Source organism: Wyeomyia smithii, chromosome 2, assembly GCF_029784165.1.
Source record: "Wyeomyia smithii strain HCP4-BCI-WySm-NY-G18 chromosome 2, ASM2978416v1, whole genome shotgun sequence".
Classification (NCBI taxonomy): domain Eukaryota; kingdom Metazoa; phylum Arthropoda; class Insecta; order Diptera; family Culicidae; genus Wyeomyia; species Wyeomyia smithii.
The window spans coordinates 65,528,770-65,548,158 of NC_073695.1; the positions used below are offsets into that span (position 1 = coordinate 65,528,770).

Here is a 19,389-nt window from a genome sequence, read left to right on the forward strand (position 1 = left end):
TCTCTTTTACTTGTGTCAGGGCCAGTTACTAAACAATGAATTGAGAATGCTCCAAAATTCACAGTCACAGTTATTTTTAATCGGAGGTTCACAAATCTTTTGTATAGTTAGCAAAATAATCATCAGTTGTGATGAAAGTGTATAAAATTAAACATAAGCATAAAATTTCACGCCTTCACGGTTTTTGCGATGCACTTTTTATTCTCCTGGATCATTCATCGTCACCACCGATTATATAAGTTGAATAAATTGTGCTTTGAGAAAAAATCTTACAAGCGAAACCCAGTTGCCAAATTGGCGGTTTTTTCCATCGCTCATCTCTCTCTCTGAGTATTTCTACTGTAAACTGCATACTGGTTTAATACTTGTGTTGTACTTCACCCTGAAACAAAAAAGCGATTCATTACTAGGGGCTAGACACTTTTATTTTCATGAAAAATATTTCGGTAATATTACACGATATTGGCTGATATCGAATACCTGTAAATATATATATATATATATATATATATATATATATATATATATATATATATATATATATATATATATATATATATATATATATATATATATATATATATATATATATATATATATATATATATATATATATATATATATATATATATATATATATATCTGTCTGCTATCAGATAAAGGCGTAGGAAAGGTGGCGGTGATATGCTATCTCGTTTACACATACGTTGAGATGTTCACCCTTGAAACATGGCGCGATGCCAACGGGTTGCCACAAATGCAACGGTAAATACTAGAGATACCCATAGAGAGAGAGATAAGCGATGAAAAAACCGCCAATTTGGCAACTAGGTTTCACATGTCAGAGCTGTCAGATCTCTTCTCAAGGCGCAATGTTGACTAACTTTTTCATTCGACACGTATAACTGATGGTGACGCTGGAAGCCTTGGGGAAGACTCAAACGCACCACAAAAACCGTGAAGGTGTTAAATTTAATGTCTGTTTTATTTTCTAGACTTTCACCATAACTGATCATTATTTTGTTGACCATACAAAAGGTTTGTGAACCACCAGTTAAAAATGACTGTGATAAACCAGTTTGGGAGCATTCTCAATTCATTGTTCAGCGAAAAAAACTTGAAAACCGTGTGAAAATAAAATTGTCCTTTGTTGTATCTGATTGCAATACCTTTCAATGTGTTACCTTCCTTGTTCGTTTGGCTCGGATTTTGATATGTTCGTTTGGCTCACAACATTCTCTGATATCTCTCCCTTTGAGTATTGCTAGTTAATACATGGTGATATTGCATACAGGGAACGTTTCGCAATATATTAATAATGTCTTGCCTCTAGGGTTTTACTCAGAAAACGTACACACAAAATACTTTTCACATTACAGTTAGTTATGAAAAGTTATGTGAATATTTTCAAGGACGAGATAACAAGATACCTAAGTGTCAGATCTTCTCATATACCTTGCGAACTTCCAGGAATGTGACTCCCAGAAACATTACTGATGAATGTGTGTGTGTGTATGCGTGTGTTTGTGTGTGTGTGTGTGTGTGTTCGTTTGTGTGTGCGTGTGTGTGTGCGTGTGTGTGTAATATGCATAAACTATCAAATACGAGTTTGACAATAACAACTACAGTTTTGTCAAACGTGTCAAACCGCAAACACGCACACAGACACAGTTGATGTTTCTTGGACGCGTAGGGAGTTTCGACCTTGTTTCCAGTCATATGCAGGAAGCTGTGTGTCTTGTTATTGCTCGTCTTAGATATTTTCCACTGTCATTTTCACGTAAATTCTGCGTGATTTTCATTTGAGTTCATCATGACCTGGTAAGATGAATTATCCCTTGAATTTTATTCAATAGACATATGCATTTTATGTGACTTTCACATAGAACTCATCTACCGGTAAAGTGTAAAGCATGTGAGTGTCTGATAACTATTACCTTTTATATAATTTTCCTGATTTTTAAGATACAGCAGATGATTTCTTAAAAACTATCGGAATATGTTGCATAATAAATCGACCGGGTATTCAAATTTGTCAATTCTTAAACAAATTAAACGACTTAAAAACTGGAAAACAAAATGACATTCGCTGGCGATAACTACTGCTGCATGCTGCATGTTCAGGTAACTTCTCGTCCTCAGAACTGAATCTCTGTTAAACCCGTAAGCTCAAAACTCGATACCAAATTATTATGATTTTTCAAAAACTCACTTATTGACATATTATCGAGAACTTTTGTTTTATGTTCTGAAACCGAATCAGACTTCGTCATTTTGATTTCTGGATATTGTAGCACAGAGAATTCACGCGATACTTCTCCTAGAACATTTTGTTTGACGTTGTCAAATTTACGTAGATGGGACGTGATAATATATAGTATGCATGTGATTTTCACGTACACGCAAAAGTTCAAGTCTTGTACAAGCATTGTGTCTTCCCGATTCGCACAAATTTTGCACTAAAATCGCACAATAAATGTGTGAAAAGGATAACGCAACAGTTGTACTGCGAATACATTGACACAGATTGAAATCAGAATATGTATCATATATCGACACTATATTTCTCACGTCGAGGGTATTAGTGACTGCTACTCATGGAGCAGTGCAAGCAGCGAACAACAACTTGTGAACTCACTAGATTTATATAGCTATAATGCTCGATCCATTTATCTCGATGAATTTGGTCCTTTGAAAGTACCATTGAATGATTTGCAAAAAATAACGAAACAAAATTCTGTTCACAACATTTTGTAATCAACGGTAGCTTTACCGAAAACCCTCCATTCCACAAAGCCACAAAAGCGTTGCTGATTTTTTATGGCAATACTTGTAAATTGTGAATGATTATTATTTCTCATCCTGTGCAGCTTTTTTCTCAAGCGACGAGAGAAATTTCTCTCTCGCCTGTAGAATTCCCATGTACGTGCGGGTGCGACAAGACTAGACACGTCATATACAATTTGCTGGTTGCTCTTTCGCTTTTCTTTAGGTTCGTATTGCGACGCGCAAGGTCTCGTGTCTCGTCGCTTTACGAAATGAGCAAGATACCCGTGCTGTACATACTTGATACTAGTGTTGTTAGTGTCATTCATACTGGGGGTGCGTGCTTGCTGCGGGGAATGCATGAAGAAGAAAGAGTATCTCGAAAGCGTGTGTGCAAAAGACTTGAGAAGCGTAGCATATGTCTCGTTCTCAAGCAGAAAGGAGGAGAAAGGTTTTGCTTCTCGCTCGCTTTGCAATGCTGCTTGATACCAGTTGAAACTGTTTAAGTGTAGTAGTTAGGAGCTGCCAAATACGTTGAAAAAACGCTAGAGCAGTAATTGCGTTATGCCCAACACGCAATCATTGTACTGGTTCCAAATTACATCAACTTTTGCGCTGGAAACGCACAATTTTGTACTGGTTTCGCACCATTCAACTTTTGCGTGTAGATATAGTATGCATGTGATTTTCACGTAGATGTTATGTTTGTCAAATAAATCATGCGAAATGACAGAAAATGAACCATTACAGAAACTTTCACGTAACAATAACGTGAAAAATATTTTGAGTGTAGCTTTTCCAAATAATTTATAAAGTCTAGTATACACACCTAGTGACAAGACAAAGCAAAGCAAAGCCTTAGTGCTACATTCCGTATCGGAACTCGACCTTCTGTTTATTATACACAGACTTCACAGCCAACTGTTAAGTGTACAGGACAATTGCGGGGCCAGCGCTACGATCCTACTGACAGTCTCAGTAGGATCGTAGACACAAACAGTCTCTCCCGAGCCGAGACTCGAACCTACGACGACTGGCTTGTTAGGCCAGCATCATACCTCGAGACCAGGGACCAGGGACCTGGGAGACACTCTTGATATATTGCGATATATTTCCAATATTCAATATTACAAAGTATTCATCGAAGCATTTTTGGCACCCGTCTATCTATATCATAGCTCCTTGATGTCACATTATCGTTGGAGTGATGTCCACGTGACAGATAAACGATGAATATCGAAATATATCAACCAATATCGTGTAATATTATCGAAATATTTTTCAAGAAAACTAGGGTGTCTAGCTTCTAGATACTAACCAAAATATCTTCATGGTTCAGCGAAATACTTTGCTGAAAGCATACCAGCAACCCACTTGTTTGCTGAATCACTGCTTTTTTTTTAAATGTTGCTTTAATTTAGTTTCAAATTTCATTTACATATGCGGATTTCTAATTTTTTGTTCTGTAGAATGTACATTTCTGAGTGAAAAGTAAAAAAACTTATGTTGTCCTTCGATTTTTTCAATGAGGAAAAAAACCGCTCGCAATTTATTAAATGACAGTTGGTTGATGGGCGAACTCTCATTCAAAAAATTTAAAATTGTATCTTAAAACCAACGGATAAAAAAAAACAAAAATGAAGAGAATTACACTGCCGCTATTCGCATAATAGTCCTATGTAAAAGTTGCGAGTCCTATGTAAATTTTGCGAAAATGGGTCCATTTTGGCATGTTTTCCAAGAATAGCCATTAAAAAAGTAAGGTTTGATTTCCACAACCTCGATTTTAATGGCTACTCTTGTAGAGCATGCCAAAATGGAACCATTTCCGCAAAAAAACAAGAAAACATAGGACTCTTACATAGGACTGCTATGCGAATAGCGGCAGTACACTGGTCGACAAAGTGAAAAAAATGCATTCCATAATCTCGAACCGGAAAAAAAGGAAGATTATAGCCATTATAATTATTTCTATGAATTTTGGTACTCCTAGCCATTACCAAAACGCGTCAACTTATGTACGAGTGTCGTATAGAAATTACTCGCTGGGTTCGCCGCTTCAACGCAATGTTTACGAGGAAACCCATTTAAGTCTCAGAAAAAAAACGATAATGGCTAGGGACAACAAAGTTCACAGAAATGATTGAATAGCTATAATATTTCATTAATCTTCCATTTTATTTTTTTCATAAACATTTCAGGGAAGTTTCTAAAGCAAAGATAGATTTACAGGAGGAACTTTCTGATTATTTCAAATCAATGATTGTTGAGCATAATCTCAAAGACACACACCCCATTTCTACTAATTGTAACCATATTGTTACATATTTGTTACCATATTACACAATTCGCTTTGACTAGCAGTTGGTCATGGGTTCGAATAAATATAGAGTTAGAGCATTCGATCTCACAGCACCTAAACCCCTTCCATTACAGGTTTTAAGGCCCTTCCTTTAGGCTGAAATCTACCGGCCAGAGGGACATACAGTTGTAACTATTTATTGGCTATATTTGGCAGGAGAAACGAGGCTCGGTATAGTAGAGCAGTTAACATTGAAAGCATGATAAAAGTATACTGAAAAAAGCATGTCATGCATGTTGTGATATTGCTTTTATCCAAACCCAGGTGATAGAGCTTCCCAGTTATACTTATATTAGTGCATTCATCACAGTATGAATGTGGTTGAATTTTGAGAGGATTGAGTCTTTTAACGTTGTCTACAGCATAGAAAAGTTTCCTTTTTTTCCGGTTGCCAGTAAGCTAGTAATATACCCGCTATAATTAAAGTGAAGTTAGGTTAGGGAATCAAACCTGCAAGCTGTCAAAGAGCTCTAATAACACTATATACCATAGGGGCTTGCAGGGTTTTTCTTTGAATCAAAATTCCGCGCATAACTGTAGGTGTATTAATTAAACATCTAGGCCTCTCAAGCCATCCAAAATGGAAGGAGCCTGCATGAACTTCAACTGCGGAATTTTGTCGAGCAGTCGTACTGCGTCGAAATAGAAAAAAACCTTACGTATTGAAGCTTGTTGTTTTGAACCTGCTTGAACCTTTCGTTCGTATGCAATAGAAAACGCTAAATACACTTTATTTTCAATCTATATTTTATGAAAAACACTCTCCAAATAGCAGGAAATAAACACAACCAGTGGAGATTACGACAAGTCCCAAGCAGTGCGAGCGCTTTTTTATCACAAATTCAAAAAAGTGGTAGAGTGATCTAAGTCACCCCGCTGCTCCAAGTTACCTCGGTTTACAGTGTTTGAATAAGAGGGATAAACGATTCTAAATTTAATGCATTTGCTTAAGACACACTCACAGACATGTATGACCCATCTCATCGAAAAGCTTATTATCAGTGATAAAATTAGTTATAATAGACTTTGCAAACTTGAATCCACGTTAATCAAATACAAATGAGAAAGTCTGCGCTTAACCGAGTTTCGCCAACTGTTTCACAGCACTAATAGACCAATTAAATTGCGCAAACACTGCACACCCGGTCCCAACTTCTGGGAAGTGAGTGTTTTCGTATTCGTGCTAAATAAACCAACTGGCGGTCGCCACCAACATCATAAATACGCTTATAATTCCCGTTGTGCAATACGCGTGAGATACCGCAGCGAAACGCTTACCTCTAGAGTCGTAGTAATCGTCTTCGTCTTCCTCGTACTTATCTCCGCGCACCTGATTGCTGTGGAAGCTGCTGCTAGCTACCAGCACCAGCAAAGCGAGATAAATCCCTTTTATCGACATCATATTCACTACAAACTGCTATCCTTCTTCTCTGTGTTGTGTATATATGTAGCACTATAGCAACAAAACGGTACTGCTGCAGCTGCTGTCGCAGGTAGAGACACTGTTTCCTGGATTCACTTTTGCACTTGGTGGTTTACCGCCTTTTCTTAACGCACAAAACACTCGGGAAACTTCCTAATCTGCACACAAAAGAACTAGAATATAATCGCGGTGAAGAATAAACTACTTTTGAAAGGATATTCCTTTCCTTTAATCCTGCAAAGTAGAACGAAAAAACACTTTAATTCCACTTCTATCGACGAACGAATGCACACCGAGGATGACACCTTGTATATCTGATCTATTTCCAGACGTAAAGAAAAGTGCTTTTTCGTATTCGGTTCGATAGCAATTACTTTCTTTGAACTTCAAACAATTTAATTTGAGTAACTTTCAAAGAAGAAAGTAGTTTGTCCTTTATATTTTCAGCTTTGCACACCCCCTCTATCACACACGATAAGTTTTATTCTCAACCCAGCGCTTATTGCTTGACTTTCGCTGATTGTAGGACCCACTTGGATGAACACGTTTATCACAGTACACTAGGCAAACTTCCCCGTGAGGCAAGACTCATAAACTACATAGCAGCACCTCTCACCGCATCCGTCCACAAACTGGCCAATGGAAGGTCGATTTGATTTTGAGAACGAAAATCTACGATACGGCCACTCAGCAGTAGTATCAAACGGTAAATATTCTATGCAGGATCAGCGAGGAGAGCATAGTAACAAGTGTTGATATTACTTGAATGAGAAGCAAGATAGTCCAATACAAAACAGCTTATCGAACAGAAAATGTTCTCTTTACTCTGTTATGTAGGAGAGAACAAAAATGGCAGTGCTCTTCGAAGAACCGCCAAGATCTGCACTTTTAGAGATGCCAAGTCTAGATAATTTTGAACTAGTCACGATTCAGAATGAACTTGCACCTAGTATCATTATTGGTTGTTTTCTAACGGTACTTCAAACAATTGCTGACCTATAACAAACATAGTCGAAATGTGAATGATTCTTATTCGAAAGAGGCTTATCAGTTTCCTATAAAAAACAATTGCACACACCTGACATTGGCAACTCTTCCTCGTTTATCTAATACTCTCCGAGAGATTTACTTTTCATTTTCACGCATTTTTATACTAACTGGTATTCCTTGCACGCGCATATACCAACACAGCTTTGCTAATGTTATTTATTTTATTCCCAAGAAAAACAAGCAAAAGTGTGCGCTTTTCTTTCCGTTGCACCGTATCTGTAAACCTTGTGAAACGCACCACTTGGACAATATATCAACGCAAAATAAACATCTTCCAGTGCAAATCTCAGCCAACTTGTTAACTACCAAAACCAACTCGAAAAGAAAACACCAGAAAAACCAGTTTCCACAACCCACTCATCCTCTCAATCGTAGACAGACGGAGAGCAACAACAAAAAAAAATGAAAAAAGGTGAAGCCAGAGAAGCGGATGAGTCACACCAACACTTGCTTTCGCTCTCCCGCATCAACACTCCACCGATCATTCGCGGCCACCAGCTTCAAGCTTCCACTACAGGCTCTGCTAGCAGTGCGTGCTGTTGTTGGTGTGCGTGTGAAGCCATCGTAGCGAACTGCGGAAAAGGCCAGAAGTAGAATGTCTTGTTTCCTTCGTCCGTTTCAAGAAAATTTCAATTTATCCTCTGCGGTCAAAGTATTCTCTTTACACACTAATAACAGCAAAAAACAATTCTTTTTCATCAAAACACTTGTTTGCTATCAACCATTGAACGACATCCACTTGATACACACCGTCTGTAAAGGATTTTTGCCTCCTTCTGGCAAGCGAAAATACGGACCAAACCGCACGGTTAAACTCGTCGGAATCGATTGAAGAAAAGACAAACGACCGAAGAGGAGAAAAGTTATGATGATGGCCACTCGGCTGCACAGTTGTTGAAAGGCTAGCAGCAGAGACTGGCTCTCTTGCTCTCACCCGCACTTTTGCGCAAAGCTTCCCATCCTGCTCAATTGCCTTCGATAAGCTCTACACAATTGTCACTTTGTGCCATGCGAGCTGCGATTCGCACTGTTGCTCTCTTTTTCTCACTCTGGGGACAGGTAGCATCTTTTTTCGTTTCTCGCTTATTTTATCGTTTATCGAACTGTCTGGTTGGTTTTCGATGTACGACAGTCTCGTTGAGCCCTGTTTAGAGTTACAATGGGAATGGAAATCTCGTACAAAATGTTTATTTTTTTCACGCGTGTGGAAAATGCAACCTGCAAAAAATTCACTTCGCTTGGAACATTAAACAAATTCAATCCAGCGAAATTGTTGGTTGTGGATTGCATCTTTTTAGTGAAAATAAACAAACAGCTAGCGAAAACTTGGCTTTTAGTGCGTTTATATTCCGTTAGTTCCGGTTAATGTCAACTTCGCTAGAAGTGTAAGCTCCTGAATTTCGTTTCGCTCAACCAAGTTTTCACGACAGATTTCGCTCGCGAAAATTTACGCTTTTCCACTTAAGCATAGTTTACAGTTCCAAACGAAGTGAAAAATTTGACAAGTGAAAAAGCGAGCATAATCTATCGAGAAAACCCGGTTGTGGAGCACACATGTTTTTAACCAGCCTGCAGTTTACAGTTCATGCGAAGCGAAATTTACGAGCTTGCACTTCTAGCGAAAATTGATGGAGCTGACAGAAAATAAACGCATTGACAAGTCAAGATTTCGCAAGCTGCTTTCTTTTCACGAGTGTCTGCATGCGTGAAAAAAGTAAGCCCAAGTGAAAAAGAAGCAATCCACAACCTTCGATTTCGCTGGATCGAATTTGTTTACAGTTCCAAGCGAAGTGAAATTTCGTAAATTTGTGTTTTTCACGCACATGAAATAATGAACTGAATAATGAATTAAAACCATACTGCAATAAATAACAATCAAATTGTTCGGCAATAATTTTTGCAGGGGTCTGGATTGAATCTTCGAATTTACCTAAATTTTTAAATTTATCTTTAATCTAAACCACAGCATCAACGTCAACCTCTTTTAGCAAAGCTGATCCAATATTGAGGAAACCTAGACTTGGGAATTAATTCGACGTGCCGCGCTGTTTTATAGCTACGCGCCACAAGAAAGAATGGCAAAATACTGTCAGGGGAAATTTTCCCCTCCTATACTAGCAACGATGTGATATAGTAAAACTGAGCTGTTTGAAAACCCTAATCTTTGGGGCAAGACACTATTGAGATATTGCGAAATATTTCAAATATTCAATATTACAAAGTATTTATCGTTGCATTTTTGGACACCCCTCTCTTCATATCTTAGCTCATTGACGTTAACTTATTGCTGGAGGGTTGTCAATTGACAGATAAACGATAAATATCAAAATATATCAACCAATATCGAATAATATTATCGAAATATTTTTCGTGATAATAAAGGTGTTTAGCCCCTAGACCCTGATAGATAGGAACCATAAACGGACGATAATCTATATGGTTTAACGATAACCCAGACAGTTATACCTCGAATAGGCTGTTTAGCATGTTGTTATGGTTATTGATTATGCGGGAAGTCAGATATGATTGATATAGAATTTATATGTTTATTCGGTTTATTCATTTTCTCTACTACAGACATATCGGTGTTCGCTGGTTGGAGCTAGCAACAGGACACAATTTATATCACCTCGCTGACACCGTAATCCTATTACCTATAGTTTGACAGTACCCCATTGTGACGAACCCCTCGATGCTGAGCGCCAAACAACAATGGCAGACTACGAACGTGACAGAGAGGTGATTGATATCTCAGGAGAGCGACTGGGTATAGATTTGCATCCACTTTGGGAACCACTCGCTGATTGGCTGAAATTGAAAACCCCGAGTGCGTTAAAATTTATCATCAGGCTTGCTGGCAGTGTTGCTGAACAACATTGTTCGTTGTTTTGATTTATGTTTTTTAATGATGTCACCTGTTACAATCTAAAATAATGTTAACTGAACATTAAAAAAAAGTACAAAGCTAGTAAGTAGTAAGAGATCCGACTTGGATCATCACTTATATCAATTACCAAAAGATCCAAAAGTGCGCAAGGAGTTATTACGGTTTTGCGTGAAGCATAAGAACAGCATACTGCTGCTCAATGTCGGGAGTAAATAGTGTAGCGTGAGCTTATTTCTACTTTTGAATCCGTTCTGGATTAAGTTTGGAACATACCTGTTGAGGCATATTGCTTGTGCGGAGAGTAAAATTCAGATTGGTCATTGAATGAATCATAATCATTGATGGATGACATGGTCGATTTTAAGTATATTAAAGATGCAGATTCTCCGGTAACCCTCAGACGGTAAAACTATCGCCTACAGGGAGAATTGTGCATAATGGCGATAAAAAGCATTAAAATATTCATGTATTTTCCGAGTGAATGGCATCACTTACGAAAAATACAACAGGGATCATCGAGGTGGATGAGGAAGAATAGTAAGAAGCCAGATGTCGCTCCTTAGATTGATATACAGTCGGAATTCGCTGGTCGGTTTAGCACTATGACCCAACTAGCGGTTTCGATTCGCTAGTTGGGTCGACTGTGAGAAGACTGAAATTTTAAAAGCGGTAAGCGGAGTGTTTGTCTCGATTACGCAAAAGCGATTTCACGCGAAAAAAAAATCAGCCTAAAGAAACAAGTGTTTTTGAGAAAGTATTTCATATTGGCAAACCATAATAGTCCTGAATGTAATAATGCGACATTATAGCCAGCATTTTGAAAAAGGAATTGCACTACTCTTCCCTAAGGGCTAGACACCTTCATTTTCATGAAAAATATTTCGATAATATTACTCGATATCGGTAGATATATTTGGATATTTATCGTTTATCTGTTAATTTACAACTCTGAAACGATAATATAACGTCAATGAGCTATGATATAAATAACGGGGTCAATATCAATATCAATGGTGTCTTGCCCCAAGACTCTTCCTTTGATGAGCAAAATAAAGGTCATCGAAGAACAACCCGGGAGCATCTTGACAGCTCCCATATAAACTGAATGTACCCCGTTTTTGTTGGTTCTCTGGTTCTGTCAGATCAGATATATCCGTGTAAAGTTTTTGAAATTGGCGTAATGCACACATGGGAATTATGTTCTTTTATTGTGAAGTTTTAATTGCGATGGTTCACGGATGTTGATTCATCTGTTAAAATGCTTGTTGGCAACTGTTGAAATAGGAAAGATGGTTAGAAATGGAAAAACATCCGAAATAAATCTCCCGAAACACTCTCTTAAAAGAAGTACCGTGTAGCATGCGGCGAGAACAGAAAATGTATTTTGTCGATGGATCCGTCGCCGACAATAGTTCTACCATGCAAAATGTTGTTAGTGACCTCTAAATGTATGGAAAAAGTGTTCGCAAATGTGGTTTTAATATACATAATAACATCCCTATTTCATTTTTAAAAATAGTAAAAGCAATGTTTTTTATTATTCTGGTTAATGATATTTATGTAAATTTGATGTATTTACAGTAACAAACATGGTTAAATTTTTGTATAACTATATACAATAAAATAAATTTTTGAGGTTTTTTGAGGGATGAGTTATTTATTAGATTGTGATTTGGTCATTCACAGTTCCTAGAAAAATTTGTAAATATCTATATTTGAGTTTTGAACAGCTGAGCCATCAGTAATCTGTTCGGTAATTCATTTGCTTGACGAGCGTTCGGTATTTTTCATTGTTGCTGAAACATCAAATAAAGAAGATAGCTCAGCAAAAATTTACAAAACGTTCATCAAAAGTTGCTGCATGAGTCGCCATTTACAAAGCTGATGATTCGTCACAAATTTACAAGTGTTCCGCAAAATGCAACGTGAGCTTTTTCCCGGTTATAATAATATAGATGACATATGAATGTAACTATTCCTATATTATTGCTATTGCAACCGAAGACTAATTTTATACAGGTATTTCTGATTGTTCAGACCATTATACTGATGTTCCATGCACATTCGACTAAAACTAGATACGTTTTATATCATGGCGAATATAAACTTTTTATTAAAGACTTCATGTAAATTAATCTACTGTGGTGGTAAATTTGAAAGCACGATACCGCTTTTAGAGTTTTTCGTCCGAATGGCTCGTAGAACACCTCAAATAACACAGCCACGAAACTTTTCTGAAAATCTCAAAATGGGAGACTACTGATGGCGATTCTGTTATGACAGATGCCGAAATATTACCGAACAGTATAGTAAAAAAAAAAGATTCAGTAGAACAATTAGAGATTTTTCAGCAACATCTGGAAAAGTGCTGATAGATCGTTAAATTTTTACTGAACTATAAAAAAGTGCAAAAAATTTTCTAGTTTACTGAAGTGGTGAGGTGGTTTTTTGCTGAACCCGTCAAGTGAATTTTATTGAACAGTATTTTGGCAAAAAAATTAACCGACATCAGTAATTTTTCAGGAAATTTCAGAATGATCAGTAAAATTTCAAGTTTACTGAACGCGACCGTAATAAAAATTACCGAACAATCAAGGCGGAAACAAGTGTGCATACTACACCGAAGTAGGTAACAGACATGCCATGATCATAATTTCTCTCTTTTCCCTCTTTCTCTCTCGTTCTCTATTTTCAAGAATATATACTCCTTCAAATTTATTGAATTATTTATTAAATTATTGTACCAACTCATTACAATTCAAATTACGTCCAAATCAAATGTTGAGCGAGGTGTACTTTTGACGTCCACGTCTAGTTATACGAAAATTTATTTTCTTTTGCAAAAATGTTGTTCCGCCAAAACCGGAAGATCCCCTTGTTTGTGTACGGCTTGTGTACTAGCGACACCTACGATTTGTAAGTGGGTACGCGAAACTAAGAGAATCTGACAAGTTGTGGGGGAGTTGTCGAAGAAGCAGGGTTCAAACAGAATATGCTTGAATTGACTCGCTAGCTCTTAGGAGGAAATAAGTGTTTCGGGATGATATCGGGAACATAACAGAAACATCGCAGTTGTTGAAGACTCAACAACGAAACGAGTTTAACTTTAGGGGCTAGATCTTGGGACAAGGCACTATTGATATATTGCGAAATATTTTCAATATTCAATATTACGGAGTATTTATCATTGCATTTTTGTGCGTCCCTCTATTTATTCCATAACTCATTGACTTAGTATTATCCAGAGATGCCAGATGTTTTTGAAAAATGTCTGCAACTGCTCGAAAAACCGGAAAAATGTACTCGAAATCTGAAAAAACTCTACCCGTGATCCGAAAAAAATTCGCTCGCGCAGGCAAAAGTCTGTAAAAATCTGCACACATTTTAAGAACATCTGCGCAAATATAAGGAGACTCTGACAAAAATCTGCAGAAACCGTGGCAAAACTGTAAATATCTGCAAGTAACTAAAAATCTGCACACGGACTCCAAAAATCTGCGTTTTGCAGACAAATCTGCACATTTGGTATCCCTGGTATTATCGTTGTAGGGTTGTCAATTGACAGATAAACGATATATATCACCTTCACACACAAAAAAAAATTACCAAGCGAACACGTAAAAACAACGTAAATTTACGTAAACCTGAATGCTTTCATTGGTTTAAGTAAAAATGGGTGAAAACAACGCAACAGCTCAATAAAATGCGACCTAATTTTGGGTAAAAATTTGTATTGAGTTTTTGATATTGATATTGATGTTTCAAGGTATTCAATTTTACCTAAAATGATGACTTCCGTGCAGGTACACAAAAGTAGGGAAATCCTAGGGGCTAGACACCTTTATTTTCATGAAAAATATTTCGATAATATTACACGATATTCGTTGATATATTTCGATATTTGTCGTTTATCTGTCAATTGACATCCCTTAATGATAATGTTACGCTTGATTGGCTTTATGGACCGATAGGTCTTAGCTATAAACAAGAGAAAAAAAAACGCTTGATGTAACGGCAATGAGCTATGATATAGATAGAGAGGTGCCCGAAAATGGAGCGGTAAATACGTTTTAATATGACTGACATTGTGGTACCACTGACGTTGCGGTACCACTGACACCGCAAAACACGACAAAATTTGCCAGTAATGACAATAATTATTGTGATAATTTCGGTAACACCTGGGAGGGAGAAACGGATACGAAGCCGTGTGAGTGTCAAAATAAACCAGAATGAGCTGTCATTGACTGTCAATTTGAACCAAGGAAAAATAAGCATTTTTTGCGATGAGTATTGTTATAACTGAAAGGTATCGCGTTGCTCGAAAAAATATTCATTACAAACAGTTTTTGTATTCATTGTCGTTTTACAAAAAAAATTGGTTTGTTTTTACGTAAAATAATAAATTTCATAAGCTTTAAGTAATAATCATGCTAGCGTACTTCGATTAGCAAACTTGCGCTTCTCATGATTTAAGGCTTTGGTTACAATTTCGAACACACTTCATCATGGTCGAACTCGAAACTTTGAAAAAAATTTTATGCAACGGCAAATTGAAGGGAACACAGACTCGAAAAATTAGTCTGTAATATTTGCACATTCAGTATTTCTTCGTTTGAGTCATGCATGCGTTACAGCAAGAAGATAGTTACACGCTATCAGAAAACGACGCATGAGCGTGTTCTCTGTTTTGAGTGTAGGATTCGTTTCTCCCTCCCAGGGTAACACCATTTACACGGCAATATATCTTAATGTTAGAACTGCACTGTGGTCGAAAAAAACATGGTTTTCAAGTTGTTTACTGTACAAATGACGCCATATTGCATTAAGATTTTGAATACGGGATACTCATCAAACGACAGACCCCTGCAAAAAATGCAACGATAAATACTTCGTAATATTGAATATTGGAAATATTGCACAATATATCAATAGTGTCTTGCCCCAAGGCTTACCGTCCATAAGAACAAATTTCATTGCCTGATTCAGTGCCTGAATTTTACATGGGATTGAGATAAGAGAAGAAATTTCTTTTCTACTGCATACCGCGCTTAACAAAAGCGTTCCAGACCTTTTCAAAGGGCTCTGCGAAACAAACGATAAGCACGATAAGTTGACCGGCGAAACGTGACATCTTGTTAATTTGCATAGCAAACATAAACAAAGCGTGTGTGGTTTCTCTGTGAGTTTCCAAGAGTTTTATTGAAATACCTACTAAATTGTTATTTATCATCCGAAAGGAGTTTTTATCAAATACATGGAAACCAAACAGAAAATGTAAGTTGTTATGTTTATTGGTGAAATAAAGCCCTCTATAAAATATATTTCCTTCCGCAGATTGATTGTGGGAGACGTAAACGGGAAGCTTAAATCTTTCTTCGCGCGCATTGAAAATGTAAACAACAAGACAGGTCCGTTTGATTTGGTACTTTGTGTAGGGGATTTCTTTGGCCCATCGCCGGAAATTGCCGAGTTGGGTGCATATAAAAGCAACCAAAAGAAAGGTACGTGTTATTGCGTGTGATTGCGATGTTTCTAGTATTAACCGGCTCTATTGAAGTTCCCATTCCAGTTTACATCCTCGGCCCGAACGATGAGGCTACTGCCAGGTTTTACACGGATACGCAAAACGGTGATATCTGTGAAAATCTAAGTTATCTTGGTAAGAGAGGAATATATTGTACCTCAAGTGGTCTAAAGATTGCTTACGTAAGCGGTGTGGAAGCGGAAACCGCTACCAGCAAGTCTGTTCCCGAGTGGAAATTTACGAGACAGGACGTTCAAGCTGTGAGGGATTCTTGCTTCGCAAGTAAGTCCAATATGGGTGATTATAGAGGTGTTGATGTCCTGGTTACATCACAATGGCCAGCAGGCATTCGGAAAGAGGTGCAGGAGGGCTCCAAGCAGATTGCTTGGCTTGCCAATACAATCAAACCCCGTTATCATATTTGTGGGTTGAACGGAGAGTACTATGAGCCCCCTCCTTATAGGTGAGTAATAAGTTGTTTATAATTGTGTAATTTGAGTTATTTAAAAGTTGAATTTCAGGACTCAACCAGATAAAAACACACAAATGGAATTGGCCACCCGCTTCATTGCACTAGCTGATTTCGCCAACCGGGACAAAAAGAAACATATTTACGCTTTAGTTTTAACACCAGTGGATAAAATGCGTATTCTTGAGCTGATACAAAAGACTACGGATGAAACGGTTTCTCCCTATGCGAATATGAATTTTGGCGACGAAGGACAAAATTCCGGGCGAGAGAGAAGCGGCGATCAGTATTTCTACGACATGAACGCTTATGACGACTCTCGTGGTAACAAAAGACGCAGCCAAGGAAACAATCGCATCAGTGGTAATCATGATCCGAAACGGCAAAAGCCTGCCTTTGATCAGGAAAAGTGCTGGTTTTGTTTGTCGTCTGGTTCTATAGAAAAGCACTTAATCATCTCTGTAGGAGACCACTTCTACCTAGCACTGGCTAAAGGTCCGGTTAACGATACTCATATTCTTATTTTGTCTATTACGCATATACAAAACGCTTCGCTGCTTTCGGCTGACCAGTGGAACGAACTAAACAAGTTTAAAGCGGCGTTAGCTCAGTTCTTTAAAGATCGCGAAGAGCAGATTTTTATATACGAACGCAACTACAAAACCGGGCACCTGCAAATCAATGCAATTGGAATTGATAACAATGTGGCGTGGAAGATCAAACACGTCCTAGAGGATAAATCAGAGGAACATAATATTACACTAGAGACGACGGAGCTGCCAAAGTCTCCAGCAGATTTGCCTCAAAAAACACCTTACTTTGTGGCTGAACTACCAGACGGCACGGTGATGTTCACCAAGCAGATGAAACAATTTCCGCTGCATTTTGGTCGAGAGGTGATCTGCGCGGACAACTTGCTCAACTGTGAAGAAAAGATCGACTGGAGACAGTGCAAATTGGAGCAGGAGGCTGAAGAAGCGATGGCGCAGAGCTTTCGGGAAAGTTTCAAACCGTACGATTTTACTGTTTAAGATTGGGACAGTTCTGAGGCTAGCAACGCGTAGCGCTTGCCGAATGACGAAAATAACCATTTTTCTGATGTAAAAATGTACAAAAGATTTTCAATATGCGTTTCGTTTGAAAAAAAGAATTTATATTTTGGGTATGTATTACATTAGTACATTTGCTAGAGAAACTCGATTCTATTTGAATCTAAAAGATTTTTTATTTTGTTTTATTTTGAACATTTTGACTTCACTACAATTGCAAAACCGCCAATAATGTTCTAAACAAAAATAGGCTTTATTTCGAGAATATTTTTCCTGATTAGGATGTTTACCGATGATTGTCGGTAAAACGTTTATTTCATCTATGCCTCTGTTGAATAACTTAAAGTAATGTTTTCTCGACTGTTCTCGTTAAATACTTTCTTGAGGATTATGATGATTCGTTTGCTTTAAAGGTTTCGGAATCCCTGTGAAAGCTCCTATGATGTAATCGAATCATATTAATAAATTTTAGTAATATTAATATAAGTTTATAATAATTCAATCTTCTTGTTACCAAGAAGAGAATTGCGCAATATTGACAGGACATTTCGTCTATAATTTTTGCTGGGTAATTTTGATTGGTTTTGGATTTTTGAGGTTGCTTTCGTTGAAGATTACCTGCCTTGGGTCGGAAATGCAAGATTTGTAGCGGTAAGAGCGGCGGAAATTTCACGCGGGCAGCTTTGGGGCACCCTCTCCGAATTGGTTGAAACTTTTCGAGTGTGAAGATATCACCTAATTGAGCATCTGTGCATACTTATTTTTTCCAAAATTAGTCTAGGCTGTCTTCTGAAAAGGACGAAACTTGTTTAGCTGATTTTTTGTAAATCAATATAATTTAAAAACGGTAAATTCTACAAAAAAGTGTTTTATGAGTAACTTTTAGGAAATTGTCTAAATTTTCATGAAAATATGGAAAAAAATATATATCATGTCCAACATTAAAAAAAAATGCTATTTAAACACAAAAAATCGATTTAGAAAAAATAATCATCTCCGAATTGGCTGAATTTTTTTTTTGTGAAAAACAACAGTGTCGTCCATACATCGCGAGTTGAGCATATTTAAGAAAAAAGAGTTATTCTTACAAATAACAAAAAATATATGCAAACTGAAACTAAGGTACCGTGGAATGGGGTGAAATTGATCAGTGGGGTGAAATTGATCACTTGAAAATTCGTGATGAAAAATACTTATCAAAACCTATTGCTCTTACAAACTAGGCAATGTTAACGTGTCCTTAAACGCAACTTTTGCATGATTCACATACCTGTCAAAGTTAACCCTTGCATGCCCGGTGCAATTTTTCATATTTTCGAAAAATTCTTTTAACTCAGTCAAAACTCAAGCAAATTTGATCGGACAAGTTTCCAAATAACAAAAAAAAGTATTGAATTTACTTAAAGTAATCTTAGTTGAGGGTTAATTACGTTACGTTAACGTTACGAAGTGAGTAAAGTTTGATAAAAGCACAAAAAATGTAATTTTCAACAATGATCATTCCACACCATTAAAGAAATACTGATGAATTCGCAGGAAACCACGAAGATTTTAATTTCACAGCTAGTTTTTAAGCTTTTGCAACAAACCGAATTGAAATCGGTCTAACGACGATCAAATAAGAGCAAATTTAGCAACAAGCAGCTCGTGAACCAAAATAAACAAATTTTAACCTGAAATATCGTTATTTTTGTTTCCAAACTAGCTGTAAATGATATTTTTCAGAACAAAAAACATCATTTATCTTTAGCATGTCGAAAAAAAAAACACATTGCCAAAAGGATGTATGGATTTCAATGGTGATCAATTTCATCCCAATTTACGTCATAGTACCTTATAGAATTATCGAATTTATT

General features: G+C 37.1%; 2 protein-coding genes across 4 annotated transcripts in view; one reads left to right on the forward strand and one right to left on the reverse strand.

Annotated features, from left to right (window-relative positions):
• The window catches only part of LOC129725677 (calsyntenin-1), a 374,057-nt gene extending 365,554 nt beyond the window's left edge, over positions 1-8,503 (reverse strand). The window contains exons 1-2 of one of the 3 annotated variants that reach the window (XM_055681743.1): positions 8,352-8,503; positions 6,407-6,785 (exon numbers count right to left, since the gene is read on the reverse strand). In XM_055681743.1, coding sequence (XP_055537718.1) covers positions 6,407-6,530 — 124 coding nt within the window. In that variant the 5' untranslated portion in view covers positions 6,531-6,785; positions 8,352-8,503. The remainder of the gene's footprint in view (positions 1-6,406; positions 6,786-8,351) is intronic. The other 2 variants (XM_055681744.1, XM_055681745.1) reach the window with 2 other exon arrangements.
• Positions 8,504-15,625: 7,122 nt separating this feature from the next.
• LOC129722248 (CWF19-like protein 1 homolog) lies at positions 15,626-17,649 on the forward strand. Its single transcript, XM_055675556.1, has 4 exons — positions 15,626-15,765; positions 15,826-15,992; positions 16,049-16,478; positions 16,537-17,649. The coding sequence occupies exons 1-4, from the start codon at positions 15,746-15,748 to the stop codon at positions 17,513-17,515; spliced, it is 1,596 nt and encodes a 531-aa protein (XP_055531531.1). The 5' UTR covers positions 15,626-15,745; the 3' UTR covers positions 17,516-17,649.
• The last annotated feature ends 1,740 nt before the right edge of the window (positions 17,650-19,389 follow it).